At 34.1% G+C, this 20,688-nt stretch overlaps 1 protein-coding gene across 6 annotated transcripts in view; it reads left to right on the top strand.

The window, feature by feature from the left end:
* The window catches only part of CABCOCO1 (ciliary associated calcium binding coiled-coil 1), a 114,372-nt gene that overhangs the window by 20,498 nt on the left and 73,186 nt on the right, over positions 1–20,688 (top strand). For 3 of the 6 annotated variants that reach the window (XM_082719181.1, XM_082719176.1, XM_082719179.1), the window contains exons 4-5: positions 4,794–4,938; positions 9,231–9,303. In XM_082719181.1, coding sequence (XP_082575307.1) covers positions 4,794–4,938; positions 9,231–9,303 — 218 coding nt within the window. Of the gene's footprint in view, positions 1–4,793; positions 4,939–9,230; positions 9,304–9,668; positions 9,856–13,777; positions 15,364–17,257; positions 19,399–20,688 lie in introns of those variants that run through there. The other 3 variants (XM_082719177.1, XM_082719178.1, XM_082719180.1) reach the window with 3 other exon arrangements.

The raw sequence follows: 20,688 nt of genomic DNA on the forward strand, positions 1-20,688 counted from the left end.
ATAGGCAAAAGACTTGAATAGATATTTCTCCATGGAAGATATTCAAAAGGCTAACAGGTTTATGAAAATATCAGTAGTCATTACAGAAATGCAGATTCAAACCACAGTGAAATACCACCCCATGACTGTTAGAATGGCCATCATCAGAAAACAAGAGATGACAAATGCTGGCATGAATGTGAACAAAAAGGAAGCCTTGTGCATTGTTGGTGGGATTGTAAACTGGTACAAACCACTATGGAAAACAGTATTCAGTTTCCTCAAAAAAATTAAAAATAGAACAACCGTTTGACCTGGCAATCCCACTTCTGGGAATATATCCAAAGGGAACAACAACACTAACTCAAAAGTATATCTGCATCCTCATTTTGGCATTATTTAGGATAGTCAAGATGTGGGAACAACCTAAGTGTCTATTGATGAATGAGTAAATAAAGAAGTTGTGGTAAATATATAATAATGGAATGATATTCATCCATAAAAACTAAAAAATTCCTACCATTTGTGACAACATGGATGGAACTTGAAGCCATTATGCAAAATGAAATGTCAGACCAAGAAAGATAAATACTGTATAATCATACATGTAGAATTTAAAACAAAAACAAAACAAAACAAGAAAGAAAGAAAGAAAGAAAGAAAACACTGAACCTATAGAAAAGGAGATCAGACTTGTGTTTACCAGAGGTGGAAGGTGGTCAAGTTACAGACTTCCAGTTACAAAATAAGTACTAGGGATGTAATGAACATGGTGACTACTGTTAGCACCACTGTGTGGTATAAAAGAAAGTTATTGAGAGTAAATCCTAAGAGTTCTCATCATAAAGAAATTTTTTCCCCTCTATCTTCTTTCCTTTCTTTTCTTTTTATTGTATCTATATGAGATGTATATTAGCTAAAGCCATTGCAGCCACCATCTCGTGGTAAATCATGCTGTGTGCCTTAAACTTACACAGTGACATATGTCAATTATTTCTCAAAAACACTGGAGAAAAATTTTTTGTAGGGAAGAGTGTGGGAACTGAGCATGTGTGCAACAAAGGTTAAGGAAGCCTTTTTACAATGTATTTCACATATGGTTTTTGAACCATGTGAATGTATCACCTATGCAAAAATTAAATTGTAAAAAAGAATATATGATGTGAGCAGTCCTATGGTTTGCAAACTTTAAACTGAGTGTTCACAAACTAGAAACAGAATAAAGAAAAGTAAAACATTTTCATGAATCTCACATTCCAAATTTGACAAGATATTTCCATTTTAAATTTTTTCCATAACTTACAACTGACCCAAAATATTTCTTCTAGGTGAAATTTTATATTGTTGATATCAGTTCAAAAATGAATTTTAAAAACTTGAGCAGGATCCATCCACTTACTCATAAACTAGGAGAGAGTGAAAGTGCACATATAAAACTCAAGCAGGAAAAAAAAGTCAGGGATCTAGTTTTTCCTTTGGGAAGGAAAAAAAAAAATCCTCTCAAACTTTTAAACCTAACAAGGTTATAACTATCATGAGGAAAGAATATAATTTTAGCCAAGCATGCCAGAGAAAGAGGAAAAGTCTGTTTATACTTAAACTAAAATGTGGTAGAGTCCTGAGCCCACAGTGAACATTCCCATCCAGCAACATTTTAATAGAAAAAGCTACAGAGAACATAGTTGGGGCTATTAGTTGTAGCACATGGTTGCCCATTAATAAAACTCCAGTGAGGAACTGCATTTTCTACTGATTCAGTTTCTGATCTGTTCCTTGTCTCATGCTAGTGCTACAAGGCATACTGCAGACAACCCACCTCGAATCAGAGTGAATCAAGCTAAAAGATTATGCAACCTGGGATATATACAGTTCTCTCACTAATGCACATTCTGGGGAGCCTGTGTGGCATAGTCGTTTGAGCAACCGACTCTTGGTTTCCACTTAGGTCCTGATCTCATTATCCTGAGATCGAACCCCAAGTCCGGCTCCGCGCTCAGCATGAAGTCTGCTTGAAGATTCTCTTTCTGTTTCCCTCTGCCCCTCCTGCTCTTGTTCTCTCTCTCAATCCATCTCTCTCAAATAAATAGATAAATAAATCTTTAAACAAACAAACTAACTAACAAAAAACCAGTATACATTTTTGGGTTTAGTTTTTCCAGAGCCTGACCAAGAACGAAGCTGTCAAGTATTAGATTATTTGACCTCTGTCCAAATCCATAGGCTTAGATTTATTCCATTGTATATAACATGAATATTAGCAAATAACCATAGGATACTTTTTAGTTCTATGAAATTGAATTGCTTCCCCCTAAATAAGAATGATAATAATAGGTAACATTTGGGTAGGATTAACTTGCGCCAGTTACCGTGCATTTGCTTTCCAAATTCCATCTCATTTAATTCACACACAACCTTGAAATAGTTCTATTATTCTCTCCATTTAAAAATTTTTTTAAAAAGTAAATGAGATTTAGAAAGATTAAATAACTCCTTGAAGCCACAAGCATCAGCCGCTATGAGTGAGAAACTCACCCTTCCTACTACTATATTAAATGTTGCCAACTTTATGCTAATTCTAGAAAACACTATACATACGTAATATACTAGTGTACATAGCATTTCAGTTTCTCAACTATTTGGCATGCATGTGTTATTTGAACCTCACAACAGCACCATAATTTTGAAAATTGGTCTTATTCTACACTTACAGATATAGAAAATGAAACTCAGCTCACCTAGCTAGTAAGTTAGGGGTAGTTACCATCTTAAATCTTCCAACGAATTATGACTAGCATGCTCTTTCATTACTGTAAATTTTTGAAGATAAATTTTATTTCTTACAGAACATACTATTTAAAAGGTTTAATCTTTCACATTTTAATCACATCACTAAATGTGGTTTTTAAAAGAGCAAATATTTCAGTTAGATAAGTGAAATGATAACTTTCCTAATTCTTAAAGCCATTATCTATAGAAAGACATTAGACATAGAAAAACAGTTTTAAAGTGTCAATTATATTTCAACATAAGGAAATAGTCATATAAATGTATTTTTGTGCTTGATAAGTATAATTACATCTGGAATTATAATCAATTATCTAAGAATTTCTTTTTTCTCTGCATCTCTAATTAATACCATTTTAGTAATAAAATGATTCAGATTTTTAATCCATTCATTTTTGAATTGCTTTTATCCAGTAGATATTTCATTTCTGAGGCTATCCCAAGAAAGTTTCAAAAGAAGGGGATCATAGGGAAAAAAGTGTACAATAATAATTGAGCTCCCCTTAGAATGATAGAGGAAAGCTCAGTTATCCAGCAATAATTTGTGTATCTGACATCTATAAAGGATGATCTGGAGGGAGGCTATGAGAGAGGGACAAATTGCCATTCATTAAACCAGTTTTTAATTGCTAACATAGTTTGTTTCATTCTAATTCCTACAAATAGGAATCTAGATGAAACAAATTGCAAGTTAGTGATTATAGTATCTTCCTAAAATTTTTAATTGCTTTACTATCATTTTATCAGTAATCTGGGGTCATAACACATCCCAAAGTGAAAGGGTAGCTGTGTAACCAGAAGTGGCTATGTCCAACAATCAGCTTATGTTCTCATAAATCCTGTGCATTACCCTCTCTTGCTGCCCTGAAAAATTCACTCAGTTAGCGAGAAGTCCTAACTGCACTGGTTTCCTGAGAGACATGGAGAGTTGGTTGGGACTGACCTGGAGGGAGGAGCTTACATGGAACAGCTCAGGGTTCCCTGGAGCCTTCCTCCAAGCCCCCAGCAGACACCTCCCCCAGGAAGCTGTCCAAACTCGCCTTTGCTAGAGACTTTCAGTTCTCCACCTCCAGACTCTTCAGTTTTACGTCTATACTCGTCACTTGTCAGTGTGTGTGTGTGTGTGTGTGTGTGTGATGTAATAGTATTTTGCCTGCCACAAGTAAAAATGAGCATAACTAAACAGGAAAAGAAGATGGAAGTTCCTATTTGTATCATAGACACTATAAATGTTAAGTCTAAAGTTTTTGACATTTATCTACTTTTTTTTTCAACTGGACACATGCCATACAAGATACTTTTGCTTTTTTGTTTGTTTTTAGTTGCAAGAGAAGAGACCACAATCACTGACTTGTTTATTTTTGGTAATGGTGGCAAAGTGGTGTCAGCGTCACTCGGCACTGTCATCTGGCTCTCACCACTTCCACCAGGCATACATTTGAGAAACAGCTTACATAAGTTATAAGTCTGTAGCTTGGAAAAGAAAAAAAATATCTTGATGTTTTACATAAAAATACATATTTCTGGCATCTATTGAAAATCTTCAGTCCCAAATTCCCACATGTTAACAATCAGTCAAAGCCAAGTGTTGGTTGACTCTGTTCATTTACATTTTCAGTTCTGATCAGCTCTCCTGTCTACAGTAACCGAACCTACTATGTAGGTCTTCCTCACCAGCTAATCCAAACAACTTTTGTTTCATTTCCATATATACACTCTTATTCTAAGACCATTAAAAAGCATATTTTCTATTTTAAAGTAATTTTGGGGTAGATTTAAAATTATCTTTGCATCTTAAAAATGGAAACAAAGTCTTTAGACAATTGTGTTGCATTATATTGTTGGGTGTATCAGCTATTCTTTTATAAAAAATGTAATTATTAACCTATCATTAAAAAAACATTGCTATTACCATTGTCCACACAAATATTGAAAAAGTAAATATTTGCACACTAATGACATCTTGGATTATTTTTTTCCCAAAACATCTATCAAAATAATGCTTAAGACTTCCCTGGATCTTATTTTAGCACTGCATATGTCTTTGGAAGACAGCATAAAATGGCTTGGAGAAGTTATGGCTGAAACAGGACCATCACATTCACAGAAAAATGAGGAATCGAATGTCTTTAATATAAAACAAGCCAATGCTGTCATCGATTACTTAAAAATCAGGTATGGATTTGCTTTCAGTAGCATGTATTTTTTCATTTCATTATTTTTTACAAAATGTCTATTAAATAAAAATGAATTCAGTTTTTAGATATTTACAGAATTTATGCTATAATTAACCCAGCCAATAATGAGATAATATTAAAATAATGAGAGAAAGTTAAAATCCAACAAGTAAATTTCAGGACATTGAGATTTTGGCTAGCTTTCCATTCTTAAAAAAAGGTTTGTATTTGATAAGAATAATTTCATCTGAAATTATAATAGATTATCCAAAAATTTCTTTTTTTCTCTGAATTTCTAATTAATATCACTTTATTAACAAAATTATTCTTTTAGATTAATCAGACTTAATTACAGTAGACTATATTTTAGTAGTTGGCCTTGGCATCAAAATTTCACATTTTAGAATAACATTCATTTCCATTTAAACATTTATTTTAGATGTTTTGTATTAGAAATTAAAGAGATTTATGTACAAGTTTCCTTAGGTTTATTATGTGCCCTAAAATATTTTGTAGTATTGACCAATTAAATTCATCAAGTTTTTCTTTATGCTTAGAAAATGATGGTGAATGGAGGGAAAGTGTTTTTATTACAGTGATTCTTCATTGGTGAAATAAGAAATCCTTTTATATAATGTCACAAGGTCTCTATTACAGTCATGCACCTCTCCCAAGTGACATTTTTAGAGTTTACAAATATTTAAATAAGAGTTGGTAAAATCTTTCTTTTGCCTAACTAAAATCTTCTACAAAATATCTCTTTTCCTCCATTACTATATACTGCAGTGTTTTCCAATTTTAAATTTTAAAAATTCCAAAATAAAGCATGCTGCATGATGTCCTAGACATGCTCATCATTTGCTTGGCAAAGATCCTAGCTGTTGTCTGGAAGCTTTTAAAATATTAACATGTTTTATTTGATAATGCTTATATACTGGTTTCTGGCATGAATTAATAATAGTATATGATATAATGTCTTTTTTATATAATAACACCTGATATAACATGATTTCTTAGCATAAAACATATACCTCCTAATGTATGTCTCTCACTAAAAGCTACAGTACTCTTCATATCAATTAGAGTAAAGCAAGGTCCTTGTGTGGGAGGAAGGAAGGAAGTGGAAATTCAGAACTGGAGAATCTGTTTTCTGAGGTCTTTCTGCCCAACAGAATCAGTGGGTGAGGGGAATTCTCTGCACATTTATATAGCATCCTTCTTTCTCTTCTTTATCTATTTGAGACCACCAGATCTCTCTTTGAAGAACACACTATTACATCTGAGCTCTAAATCCCAGATGTTTATAATGGACACTGGGACTAATAGTTAACCACAACAACTAAACCCATGCAGATGTCCTAATGATATTTTCTAGATGGTGAAAGATGGCACCTCTTTTCTCTTTCGTCTTGTCTCTCTGGACACACACTCACCAGTGAATTTCTTGACATTTCATTTCAGAAAATGGTTAAGTTAGGAAAGGATTCCGGTGTTAGTCACCATTAAATGCTTACCAGGATAACTTTACTTACCAAAAATTTTTAGCCTCATTTCTAAAAGCAACAACAAAAAAGTAGTATTTGAGAGATAGTCATGTAAAGTAAATCAGAACTATTTTTGATGCCATTAAATCTTCATATTGTGATTTAAAGAAATTATACATTTAAATGCATCTGTTACAAAAAAAATAAAATATCAGTTAGTATGATATCTAGAATCGATACTGAAGTTGTGTAAAGACAAATGTCATTTTCTACAATTTCTATTTAGAATGACTCATAGGTCCACAAATACAAATTTAATGGCAGTTAAACCATATAATATTTTTCATTTTAATGACTACAAAGAAGTTTTGTAAATATGAAGCTAACTCAATTATTGAAAGTATAAGCATGTTTCAATTTAATCTGATATTAAATTTACTCAACCAGTGAAACTCTCATCAACTTAGAGAGAGTAGTTTTTAGAACATGACCTATAGAACCTGAAACTTAACTGTCAATAAAATTGAAATTTTATTTGATACTGTTAATAGAATCTAAATTGTATACTCCATCATGTGCCTGTGATTTGGAAAAAACTAATACCAAAATTCCTCTCTAATGTTATTGTAGGTACTGACCAATCAACTCAGGTAATATATATTGATATGTTTTATGTAATACATACAAATATAAACGCTACTGCAGCTTGTCAATATAAGACATCATTTAGATATATGTGATCCAAGTACACTTCTGTCATTGTGTATTCTACCCATTCATTGGGAATCAGGTAAAGGTAATGTGCACAGGCATTTCTCAATATAAGAAAATCAACACTGCCTCTCTGTGCACAACAGGGTATCCTACTTCCTGGCACGGAGCCCAGATGTCTTGACCCATTTTATTTCTTCCTTTGATTTAGAACTAAGACAAGATGTTTAACAAAATAGTCAAGGGGTTTGAGTCAGCTGGAAGTCTTCCTTCTAAAGAAAGAGGAAATGTATTCCCATAGCAGAGGTGTCACTTTGTTCCCATAGGAAGTCATTGAATAGTTCCTTGATAAAGTTAGAGAACCTCAACCAATATGGGGACCAGAGTGAGGCAATGGAGGCAACTTATCCTAGCCCTGAAAAGTGCCTCTTCAGTAGGTGTCCTACTCCCCCCATCTGTCTTACACTAGTCCTGGCCTTGCCCCAACTTGTATCTTTGACTACTGCATCCAAGTCATGAATTTTATTTTCATTGCAAGAAGTGAATTTTCCTTTTGGCATGAGACAATCTAATTCTTATATGCAATGAGGAGAATAAGTCTGACAGATTATAAAATTGCAGGAAGGAAGATTTATGAATTAACTTATTTGTGTAACATGAGATGCAAGGAAAATTTACACTAATTCACTGAAAGGAAGTCAAGTTATTTCCAAATACTCTACAGGCTTCAGTTTTTTTACTCAAAATCAGTTATGGCCAGTCTAATATTTTTAACCTTAAAGCTCTCTCTAGGTAAGCAATGTAAGGGAAGGAGAATTTGAATTTATTTTGCTTCATTGAATCATCAAACTTCACTAATCTTGATGTATTTTCTAGCCAACAAATCAAGCTAATGTCAAAAGCTAAGTTAGTTTTCTGAGTGTTGATGACTAATTTGAATATGTGAGGTTTTTTTTCCCCAAAAAATTTAAAAACCCATGACTGAAGTCTGCATGCACATCACTTTTTAATGGATTGTGTTAGTAGTGAAATCAACTGCTGATAAAACTCAGACCCAGCTGCCTGAGGATTTCTTCATTGATTTCAAATGAATTGAAACTTTGATCCATTACAGCATTCAGGAGAAGCCATTATTATACATGCTCTGTAGCTACATTTTGCAAATGTTAATTTCTCAGTTATATTAAAATCAATTTTCTTAAATAGCAAAAGGCACCAGAGTGAAAGAGAAACCACTAAGACAATTTTTTTGTTCTTGGGCATTTTGCTGTATTATGAGTCTATTAATTTTCCCAACCAGCAGGAAGAGAATTAGAAAAATCCAAATATTATCACAAACAGGATATTAGAAATCAGCCCTTCAGTAAATTTTTAACTCTCAATAATACTTCACTGAAATCTTTAAACTTACTAGAAAAACTTGTTTTAAGACTCCTATCCTTTAGCTCTTCACAGTTCTTATATACTGACCGCCTAATCTTTGGATAGAAACTGAAGAATTATCTTTCTTAAATTAATTCCTCTTTTTGACCTGTGATCAAATATTCTATAAGAAAACCAGATACCTTCTAAATGGATTTCAGTTCGTGTTGCATCATTTTCAGGTGTTATCAGAGATTAATTTAATCTTGAAACAGTTTGAGAACATGAGACGTAATTGATATGGAAGTAGATTATAGAATTCAATGCCTTCATTCCAGAGGAAATTGACTCCAGTTTGAAGCAAAACATGAAAAATAATGTGAAATTTAATGTTATTTAGGGGCAGTGCATTATTTGATTGTCAACCAAGAAAAGTCAAAATGTAGTCTAATTGCTCCCTTATCCCAAACCTCTCCACACATCACAGATTAATTTTCTGATCTTATATTATGTACTGTGTTATACTGTCAATGTCTCAAAAGAGTAAATCATTAGTTTCTCACCATTTCTGGATAATTCATTTGGAATAAAAGATGTAGCTAACTCCATATTAGTGTTTAATGTCTTTCGTTTGATCATTATGAACAACTTTCCTTTAATAAATACTCTCACATATTTGTTTTCTTTCCCAATATAAGCTTATCAGTGTTGCACATTTATTTTTGTATTTCAGCTTATTTCAACACTACAAGCTATATGAGTTTCTATTCTACTCTACCAGGGAAGAAATTGTGATAGGAACTGAGGTAAGTAATTTATCTAGATGGAACCAATTAAGCTGAATCACTTAATGCATGCTGATCAGCATCTGGATCTTTAACTGCTTAAAGCAACTTCTTGTCAAGATTACTCAAGTGTTAATATAACCAACTAGTAGTTTGCAAAAAGAATAATTACATAAAGTGAGCTTTGGATTAAGAAAATAAGCTGTCTTTGGGCATTAAAAGCATTGTTAATCACATATACTTTATGTATTTATGGATTATTTGACAAAGCAAAATTGAATAGGTTATGTATGTCTTCATACAAAGAAAATGTAAGGAAGTGAGATAAATTAATTGCTAAATCTCTTCTAATTTCACATTTTTTTCAATCTACTCATTTTTTTAAGGTCTAATTCAAATCCCACTTCCTCAGTGAAGCAAATCTTCCTTAATTGCATCACATCTCAAAGGAAGGGTATAGACAATGTCTTTAATCACATTCTATTATTTTATTCTAGTTTATCTCTTTCTGCTGAATTCTGGGTACTTTTACTACACCAATAAGCACATAATGATACACTATGATGCACACTTTTTTTTTTTTAAGATTTTATTTATTTATTTGACAGAGAGAAATCACAAGTAGATGGAGAGGCAAGCAGAGAGAGAGAGAGGGAAGCGGGCTCCCCGCTGAGCAGAGAGCCCGATGCGGGACTTGATCCCAAGACCCTGAGATCATGACCTGAGCCGAAGGCAGCGGCTTAACCCACTGAGCCACCCAGGCGCCCCTGATGCACACTTTTTAAAATTATTTTTTGTGGATTAAATTAGTCAACACAATTCAACTGTAATTTCCTTGAAGGCAAGGATGAGGCACTGTTTTTCTATCAAAGCGTCAAGTATAATGCACCATAGTGGCCCCTCAGTTGATACTATGTAAGTGATTCAGTGACATTGAATACAATGACATTTCTATAAAAAATTATCTACCTAAAGATACCTTGGAACAGCTTTATATATTAATTACAAACTCATAATTGCTATAAATAAATCGCGGGTAAGAAAACATCTTAAGGAGGCTAAAGATGCCATAAAAAGTGCTTCTTTTTTTGTCAACTACTGGAGAAGGTAATGTTGCCCAGAAGTACCAGACAAAGGAGAGGCCCTGGTCACAAGTAAAGAGTGAATATGGTATGTTTACATGATCTTTTTAATTTTCTGGATATTAAGCACCAGGTGGAATGTGCGAACTTTTTTCCTGCCAGAGTGTTATTTTTCTGAAGTTTATAAAGTGCTTATATCATTAACACCTAAGTCACTGTTATTCATCCTCCATGTGGGTCCGTTTTCTTTGTGTTCTCCTCACACTATATCTTTTTTTTTTAAGGATTTTATTTATTTATTTGACAGACAGAGATTACAAGTAAACAGAGAGGCAGGCAGAGAGAGGAAGGGAAGCAGGCTCCCTGCTGAGTAGAGAGCCCAATGCGGGGGCTCGATCCCAGGGTCCTGGGATCATGACCTGAGCCAAGACAGAGGCTTTAATCCACTGAGCCATCCAGGTGCCCCTCTTCATACTGTATCTTAAATTATGTGTCACTTGACAGAGTTTTACTGAAAATATTTCCATTGGAGAATTACATCATTAGTGCAGCAGAATTGCAGTAATGATCAGTTTGGAATAATACCCTATCTCATCTATTCAGCAAAACTTCGGAAAAATGAAAATGGTTTTAACAGCAGCATAAGCAGATATTTAAAATCATCAAGAAAAAATTTCATAAAGAACTCCCTTTTCCTTTGTTAGTTACACAATCACGCCTTTCTTCTTTGTTGTAAGGATATATTTAGGTGACATTTATGCTTATGGAAAGATAAAATGGAGAAAGTAGACTGGGATTGGTGCCTTTATTTTCCTTTGTCTTTTGTATTTTCTCCAAGCTGACCAGAACTATAAAAAAAATCTTTAGTGAATGGATATTGGGTCTTCAAGTATTAGACCACTCATGGTACTTTAAAGGATTAACCAAAGCAGATATTATACTATAATATTTGATGTCATTGTAGAGTGTCTGATAACTCTTGGTGCAAATATGTTTTTTAATTAACGACCTTTCATAGAGGAGACAGAGGTCTGCCCTGCTAGATTATTCACGCTGACTTCAGTGCTCTGGGACCAAATAAGGTCGACACAACAACTGCATAAATGTTTCAAGTTTGACTCTCAGGCTAGTGTTAAAATTAAAGAACACTAGCAAAATTTAGTTTCTTTCTTAATTATTGATAGATGGTTATAATAAAACATGCAAATCCCCTCTAAAAATAATTACTAAATATTAATTTCCATCATGAAAAGAACATGAGTAAACTATATTCATACTTTTTTTGGGTTTTAGTTTAAAAAAATCATCTTTTTTTTTTTTTTTTTTTAAATTTTTAATTAAAAATATTTTTTTTTTTTTTTTTGTTTTGGAATTTAGTGATCATTTCTGGCTGTGTCTACTCACCTTTTCCAAGAAGTTTCACGTTATGTTTAGATCATTGAAGCATATTTCCAGTAAAATCATAATCTTGACTTGAGATGCTTCATAGTCTAGAAACATTTCTAATAGATACAGTTCTGTACCGTTCATGTTTTGTAGTTCATTTGGTGGTTCACAGATCATATATGTTGGAAGGCAGTAAACAATCTGATTGAGCTAGGATAATTACAGAATGGAAGTAGCAAATTCCCATAGTTGTGGCCTCCTGAGAGGATGCAGTATATGAGATTCTCTCACTATTTAAAGGGATGAGTCACTGATTTCTACTCCTGAAACTAATTTTCACTGTTTGTTCACTAAAATTTAAATATAAATAAACAAACAAAAAGGATGGAAACTAACTAAATAAATAAAAAGACGAGGACTCCCTTTTAGTCCTGTAAGCCAGGAGCTCTCCAAGTCTAGTTTTGACAATGCAATTAACCCAGATACTCTGACACAAGAATTGTAAGGGAATCAGAATCTCCTTTGGGGATATGTATTTCCTTTAACCTAAGGCCCCACCCAGCAAGAAACCTGGAAACTATTATGTTCTCTGCCTTTGTTACCTAAAAACTACATGAAACATTTAAAAATTGCACACAAAGAACAGTATCAAATATTAACAATGGTGATGATCAAAATCTCATAGCAGATATCCAAAGTCATGGTTCTAGTCAGGTATCTGCCACCCAGCATCTATTAATATGAGATGATACAAATATAAAATTATTTATTTATTCATTCAACATATGTTACTATTACACTGTAGGTTTTGTTAACTTCCAGGAATACACAATGATAAGCAACAGTTCTTGTCCTCAAGGAGTTGGCTGTCTAATGAGAGGAGAAAGGTGATTAAATAATTATAGTATGGAACCCAAAATGTTATGTTACTATGGGAACAAATAGAAGACAAAGAGGAACATCTAACGTTTATAGGTTTATAGAAGTTTCTAAGAACAAGTAAAATCCTAAGAGAAAATCTAAAGGTTGTGAATGATTTAGGCAGTATACTTTCAGCACCAAGAAAGAAATCCCACTCAAAATAGTTCATGCAATTAAAAAAAAAAAAAAAAAAGAAACGGATATATTACTTGATCACAAAGTGGTAAATAGAAAATGAGCTGGACTAAGGTTAACCAACTCTAAGTAGCCAAACGATGTGAACATGTGAATGTGTGTATGCATGCATATATGTCAATTCTCATCTCTCTTGGACCTTTTTCATCACTTTTCTCTGATTTTTTTTGTTTTGGTCTCATTGCCCTCTACTGCACACAGTCTTTCCTCCAACTGGTGGGAGATATGTCAGAGGCAGCTCCAGGTTAGCAACTCCAGGAGAAAGGAACATTCCTTCTCACATTGTTGACATTATTGGCTATGCTTGTGCCATGTGTCCACTCTCAATTAACCACCGTGGCCAGAGGAGTGGAGTCATGCTCTTGGAAGACCCAAACAGCCATACTGAATGAGTGTCAGAGGATGAATAGCTCCCCCCAAAAAACAGAAAGAGCCTTTGCAAAAGGGAAGAGTGACTTAATCAAAAGAGTGAACTAAGCAGACATGTATGACTCTTCCATCCAAAATTCCATAAGGCCAAAAAATCAAAAAATCCATAATGTAATGGGTAAAAGATTTTATAACATGTAAAACTATGTTTAGATGAAACCACAGCTAATACATGCAAAGAAGATGCTACGGAGTTAATGACATTTCCGTAAGCATCCCTCATTGAAATGAAAATGGGAGAAAGCTTTAGAAGGAAAAAAGCATGTAGGGGACTGCTTTCAGAGCAACTGCACTGTTCATCTCCTTTACCCTCTGCTGCTTGTGATAGGGACTCTATAGTATTTGCTCCCAAACTAAAGAAACTAGTTTGGACGTTGACACCAAAACTTCAGTTCTGAAGTTTCCAGGAGAAATCATGAATATACCTTCAGTATAAGGTACTGGTACATATAATTGCCACAATTATTTTCCTTCTCCTGTAGTCTCTGGCAGCAAACTTTGGCAAACAAACATCTCCAAGCAAGTGAACCAAGACCATCTAATGTAAAGATAAGCTGGCAGCCCAAAATCACCAAGAAGTTGAGGAAAATAAAATCATAGATAGACATTAAACTCTATTAATAAATCAAGAATAGCTAAGGAACAGAGTTGACAGAGCAAATGGTAGAAGACTTTAAGTCTGATTAAGATTCTCAAGAAAGTTTGAAAGTTTATTGTATTCTTGAAAAAGGAACTAATAGAAATCTCAGAAATTTAAAATAAGATTTGAAAACTTTTAATAAAGTATCAGGTATAATGTTGAAATATAGAAAAAAAATACTTAGAACTGTGAATTACCAATATTTACTTGAGGGCATGTAGAAAATCTTAACGGAATGATAATTACATAAGACATTGAAAAATCCAAATATAAAAATGGCTCCAGCATTAGAAGATTTTATAGACTAGTTTCACCAACATTTCTAAAGTAGATAATTCCCTTTTATATAAAAATTATGATAGAGGATAGAAGGCGTTAGGGAGCTTTCAACTCATTCTTTGAAGTTAGTATAAATCTGAGAATGCTTTCAACTTATTCTATGGTTGACAATAAATTATAATCAAGAATAAAAAAGAATGACACAAAGTTATGGTCAGTCTCAGGTATGATAATAGATAGAACAATCTTAAGTAAAATATTAGGTTGGTGGGATTATGGATATTGGGGAGGGTATGTGCTATGGTGCGTGCTGTGAAGTGTGTAAACCTGGCGATTCACAGACCTGTACCCCTGGGGCTAAAAATACATTATATGTTTATAAAAAAATAAAAAATAAATATAAATAAATAAAAATAAATATTAGGAAGTGAAATATAGTAGAAGATTGGATGTTCAGATAGGATTTATTCCATATGTGCAAGTGTGGTTTAACAGTGGGATATCTATTAATGCAATTCAGTACCTTATCAGCTTAAGAGGAGAAAAATCAAGTGACCATCTCAATAGATATGGTAAAGTATTTGATAAAATTAGACACCCATTTTTCACTTTAAAAAAACTTCAGTTATTCAGTAATATATAATTTTTAACTGAGAATATACCAACACAAGAAACTCTCTAAAACCATCTTAATGACAACATTAAAATACCATAAGGAAAAAGACAAATCTGATTATTATTACCAACATTGCTTTTTATTTCCTAGCCAATGTAATAAAACAAAAAAGAAGTCAAAGTAGAAGAAAAAGAAAAATATTAAAACAAGACACAAAGCTTTTATTATTTGCGGATGGTATGTTATGAATCCATCATTAAGAAAATAATATTTTCTTATACATTAGTAACAGCTAATAGAAATAAAAAAGGATCACAATGATAATAATGAAAACCATAACAAAAACATGCAAGGATAATACAAAAAAATAAGTAGTTTTAGTAAAGTTAATTGGTTTTGATTCTGAGTAAATAGAAAGTAAAACATGTTCCCAGTTGAGAACACTCAATTGATGAAGACATCATGTCATTCCAAATTGGCCTGTAAACTCAGTGTAATCAAAAAGTGCCATTGTGGTACTTTACCAAGAAATTTTTTTAAAAATTTTTTATTGTGGAACATTTCAATCAAATACAAAATAAAGGAATAGGATATTAACCCTCATATATCCATTACCTAGCTCCAACAGTTATGATCTTGTGGCCATAATGGCTAAGTATTTTTTTTAAGATTTTATTTATTTATTTGATAGAGAGATCACAAGTCGGTAGAGAGGCAGGCAGAGAGAGAGAGAGGGGGAAGCAGGCTCCCTGCTGAGCAGAAAGCCCCATGTGGGGCTTGATCCCAGGACCCGGGATCATGACCTGAGCCAAGGGCAGAGGCTTAATCCACTGAGCCACCCAGGTGCCCCATGGTTAAATATTTTAATATGTGATTCTAAAATATAATGAATTTAAAGTAGTTCTTTAAAATCATCACATATGTAGTTAATGTTCAAAATTATCTTATAACTTGTCTGTATTTGTGTTTTATGTATCCATTTGTTTGTTTGTATGTTTCTTTGAAGCACCCAAATAAAATACCCATATTGCAATTAGATTCTTATGTCATTTTAGCTTTTTTTTTGTACCCCTGGGGATAAAAATATATGTTTATAAAAAATAAAAATTTAAAAAAAAAGAAAAAAAGATTCTTATGTCATTTTAAATTTATAGGTTCACTATTTGTATTTTTTATTTCCTTATAATTTGTTGAAAAGTCCACATCTTCTATCCTATAGAATTTTCCAGAGCCTAGTTTACCAATTGTGTTCTTGTGCTATTCTTAACATTTCTCTATCTTCCATATTTCTAGTAAATGGATAGTTAAATGTTGGAAGACTGACTAAATTAAAGTTCAAATGCTTAGAAAGAAGAATTTACAGGTGGCTATGTTCAATTTTATTAAGAGGCAAATAAGGTTTAGTTTTCTTTTTGGTGATGTTAGCAACCACTGATCATTATTACTAAATCTATTATTTCATTAAGGGTTAAAATTGGTGACATTCTACTTCATCATTCTTTTTCTATTTATGAGCTGGATACTTCCATGAATAGAAACTTCCTCTCTTTAATTGTTTGATTAAATTGAGGTACAGTTCATATAGAAAAGACAGGATAAGTGCTAAGTTCTTCTCCTTTCTTCAATAGTTTTTAAAATAGTAAGTTGGATTTTTAGTATCCTCCAAAATTGACTGGTAGACTGCATGATTCTCCCCAAGCACCTCAAGATGCTTGGATACTAATTCCTGAAACCTCTGTATATGTAGCCTTACATGGCAAAAGGAGCTTTGCATCTGTGACTAAATTAAAGGATTTGAGATGGGGAAATTATCCTGGATTATCTAAGTGAGCTCAATGTAATCATAAGATTTCTTATAAAAGAAAAAGGGAGAAAGGAGAGTCAGAGTCAGAGACAGGGAGAGAAATTTAAAGATGATATTACTAGCCTTAAAAATGGAGGAAGAAACCAGGAGCAAAGGAATTAAGGTGGCCTCTAGGGGAATGGATGAGGCAAGGAAACAGATTCTCCTCTAGAGCCTCTAGGATGAATGCAACCCTGTCAACATGTTAAGTTGAGAACTTCTGACATCCATAACTGTAAGATAGATCTGTGCTGTTTCAAGCCACTCAGTTTGTGGTAATTTGCTATAGCAGGAATAGGAAACTAATATAGACTTTGATATAATAGCATGCATTTATTGCATTTTGATCTATTTTAATTACTATTTTTATTAATGCTCAAGTTGTCTCATCTTTGATCAATGATCACATTGATCTGTTTGCCAATCCCTGTCTGAATACCATATTTTTTTAACTACCATCACTTTATAGACTGTGCTGGTATCTGATATGGCAATGCCTTTTCCTCTTCCTTCTCCTCCCTTCATCTTCCTCCCCTATCCACTTCCTCCTCCTCCTTCATCATCATCATCATCGTCATCATCAGTATTTGATTGATTATATAGTTCATTATACGATAGTTTATATTTCCACCAATATGAAATTTGGAATTAAACACATGTGTGTATTTCTAGTATGTAACATATACAAGTATTTAGAAAAGTGACATTTAAAACCAGTCAGGAAACTAGAGATACAGTAAAACACATCAATGAAACTAGAAGCTGGTTTTTTGAAAGAATCAGTAAGATTGATAAACCATTGGCCAAACTAATCCAAAAGAAAAGAGAGAGGACTCAAATTAATAAAATTATTAATGAAAAGGAAGAGATCATGACTAACACCACAGAAATAGAAACAATCATTGGAAATTATTATCAGCAGTTATATGCCAATAAGTTAAGCAACCTAGATGAAATGGATTGAGGCAGTGATCAAAAGCCTCCCAAAAAGCAAGAGCCCAGGACCTGATGGATTCCCTGGAGAATTCTATCAAACATTCAAATAAGAAATAATACCTATACTCCCGAAGCTGTATCAAAAAATAGAAATAGAAGGAAAACTTCGTTAGTTCCCATGACCTCCTCTGAACCAGTTCAGAGGAACGATACTTAAAATGCCATCCTGATCAAAATTCCACTGGTATTTTTCAAAGAGATGAAACAAACAATCCTAAAACTTGTATGGAACCAGAAGAGACCCCGAATTGCTAAGGAAATGTTGAAAGAGAAAAAAAAAAAAAACTGGGGGCATCATGTTGTCTGACTTCAAGCTTTACTACAAAGCAGTGATCACCAAGACAGCATGGTACTGGCACAAAAAAAGACACATAGACCAGTGGAACAGAGTAGAGAACCCAGATATGGACTCTCAACTCTACAGTCAAATAATCTTCAACAAAGCAGGAAAAAATATACAGTGGGAAAAAAAGACAGTCTCTTCAATAAATAGTGCTGGGAAAATTGGACAGCTGTATGTAGAAGAATGAAACTCGACCATTCTCTTACAACTACACACAAAGGTAAACTCGAAACATAAGGTAGGAATCTATCAAAATTCTAGAGGAGAACGTGGGCAGTAACCTCTTCAACATTGGCCACAGCAACTTCTTTCAAGATATGTCTCCAAAGACAAAGGAAACAAAAGTGAAAATGAACTTTTGGGACTTCATCAAGATCAAAAGCTTCTGCACAGCAAAGGAAACAGTCAATAAAACAAAGAGGCAACCCATGGAATGGGAGAAGATATTCGCAAATGACAGTACAAAGATCTGATATCCAAGATCTATAAAGAACACAAACTCAATACACACAAAACAGATAATGTTGTCAAAAAATGGGCAGAAGACATTAACAGACACTTCTCCAATGAAGACATGCAAATGGCTAACAGGCACATGAAAAAATGTTCATCATCATCAGCAATCAGAGAGATTCAAATCAAAACCACATTGCACCAGTTAGAATAGCCAAAATTAACAAGACTGTAAAAAACAAGTGTTGGAGGGGATGTGGAGAAAGGGGAACCCTCTTACACTGTTGGTGGGAATGCAAGTTGGTGCAACCACTTTGGAAAACAGTTTGGAGATTTCTTAAGAAATTAAAGATAGAGCTACCCTGTGACCCTGCAATGGCACTACTGGGTATTTACCCAAAAGATACAGATGTAAGGGAAAAAAGGGCCACATGTACCCCAGTGTTCATAGCAGCAATGGCCACAGTTGCCAAACTGTAAAAAGAACCAAGATGCCCTTCAACGGACAAATGGATAAGGAAGATGTGGTCCATAGACACTATGGAGTATTATGCCTCCAGCAGAAAGTATGAATACCCAACTTTTATATCAACATGGACGGGACTAGAAGAGATTATGCTGATTGAAATAAGTCAAGGAGAGAGAGTCAAGTATCATATGGTTTCACTTAGTCGTGGAGCACAAGGAATAACACAGAGGACATAGGGAGATGGAGAGAAGTGAGATGGGGGAAATCAGAGCGGGAGACAAACCATGAGAGACTGTGGACTCTGAGAAACAAACTGAGGGTTTTGGAGAGGAGGGGGTGGTGAGATGGGGTGGGTATTATGAAGGACATGTATTGCATGGAGCACTGGGTGCAGTACATAATGAATTTTGGAACACTGAAAAGAAATAAAATGGAAAAAAATAAATAAAACAAAAACCAGTCAAGATAATGGGCTGTGTGTTTAATTTTAAAAGTTAGATTTCTACCTCACCCCAAACTTGGAAATGAGTCTAACCTATTAAGAGATTTATTTTCTATAATAGCAGACATAATGACAAATTATAATTTGGCCCCATGCTTTCTCTGATAACAACTAGAAAGACTGAACAGGGTTTTTTTTGTTTTGTTTTGTTTGTTTTGTTTTTTTAAGACGATGAATTGTATGGTGATTAACATACCTCAATAAAAAAATACTGTAAGAAGTAAACATTAAAAAAAATCTTAAGTGTTTGAAAGTATATGTGCTAGACAAGTTCAAAAAAATTGGGGGCCAAACATACACATGAAAATTGCTCAACATAAGCTGGCATCAGTGAAATACAAATCAAAGCCACAGTAAGATACCACTTCACACCAGTCAGAATGGCTAAAATTAACCAGTCAGGAAATGACAGGTGGTGGCAGGAATGCAGAGAAAGGGGAGCCCTTCTACACTGTTGCTGGGAATGCAAGCTGGTGCAGCTACTCTGGAAAGTAGTATGGAGGTTCCTCAAAAAGTTAAAATCAGAGCTACCCTATGACCCAGCAATTGCACTACTGGGTATTTATCCAAAAGATACAAATGTAGTGATCCGAAGGGGCATGTGCACCCCAAATCAAACGTTTATAGCAGCAATGCTCACAATAGCATTTACACACACACACACACACACACACACACACACACACACACACACACAGTGGAATACTGTGCAGCCATCAAAAAACCCCAAATCTTGCCATTTGCAACATCGTGGATAGAACTAGAGGGTATTATGCTAAGTGAAATAAGTCAATCAGAGAAAGACAATTATATGATTTCTCTGATATGAGGAATTTGAGAGGAAGGGTGGGGAGCCATGGGAGAAAGGGAGGGAAAAATGAAACAATATGGGACTGGGGAGAGAGACAAACGGTAAGATACTCTTAATCTCAGGAAACAAACTGAGGGTTGCTGGAGGGAAAGGAGGTGGGAGGAATGGGGTGGCTGGGTGATGGACATTGGGGAGGGTATGTGCTATGGTGAGTGCTGTGAATTGTGAAAGACTGATGAATTGCAGATCTGTACCCCTGAATCAAATAATACATTATATGTTAATTTAAAAAATGGGAGGGCAAAGTAGTAGTGAGCCTGGCATTTGGAAATGTTTTGGTGGACAAATGGTACTAGGAGAACAAAAACTGGAGGGGAAGGGAAACATAGTAAATCCAACAAGTTGTTGGGACTCCAAAAGACCACACTCAAAGAAATCAGC

Source organism: Mustela nivalis (assembly GCF_964662115.1).
Source record: "Mustela nivalis genome assembly, chromosome: 2".
Taxonomy (NCBI): domain Eukaryota; kingdom Metazoa; phylum Chordata; class Mammalia; order Carnivora; family Mustelidae; genus Mustela; species Mustela nivalis.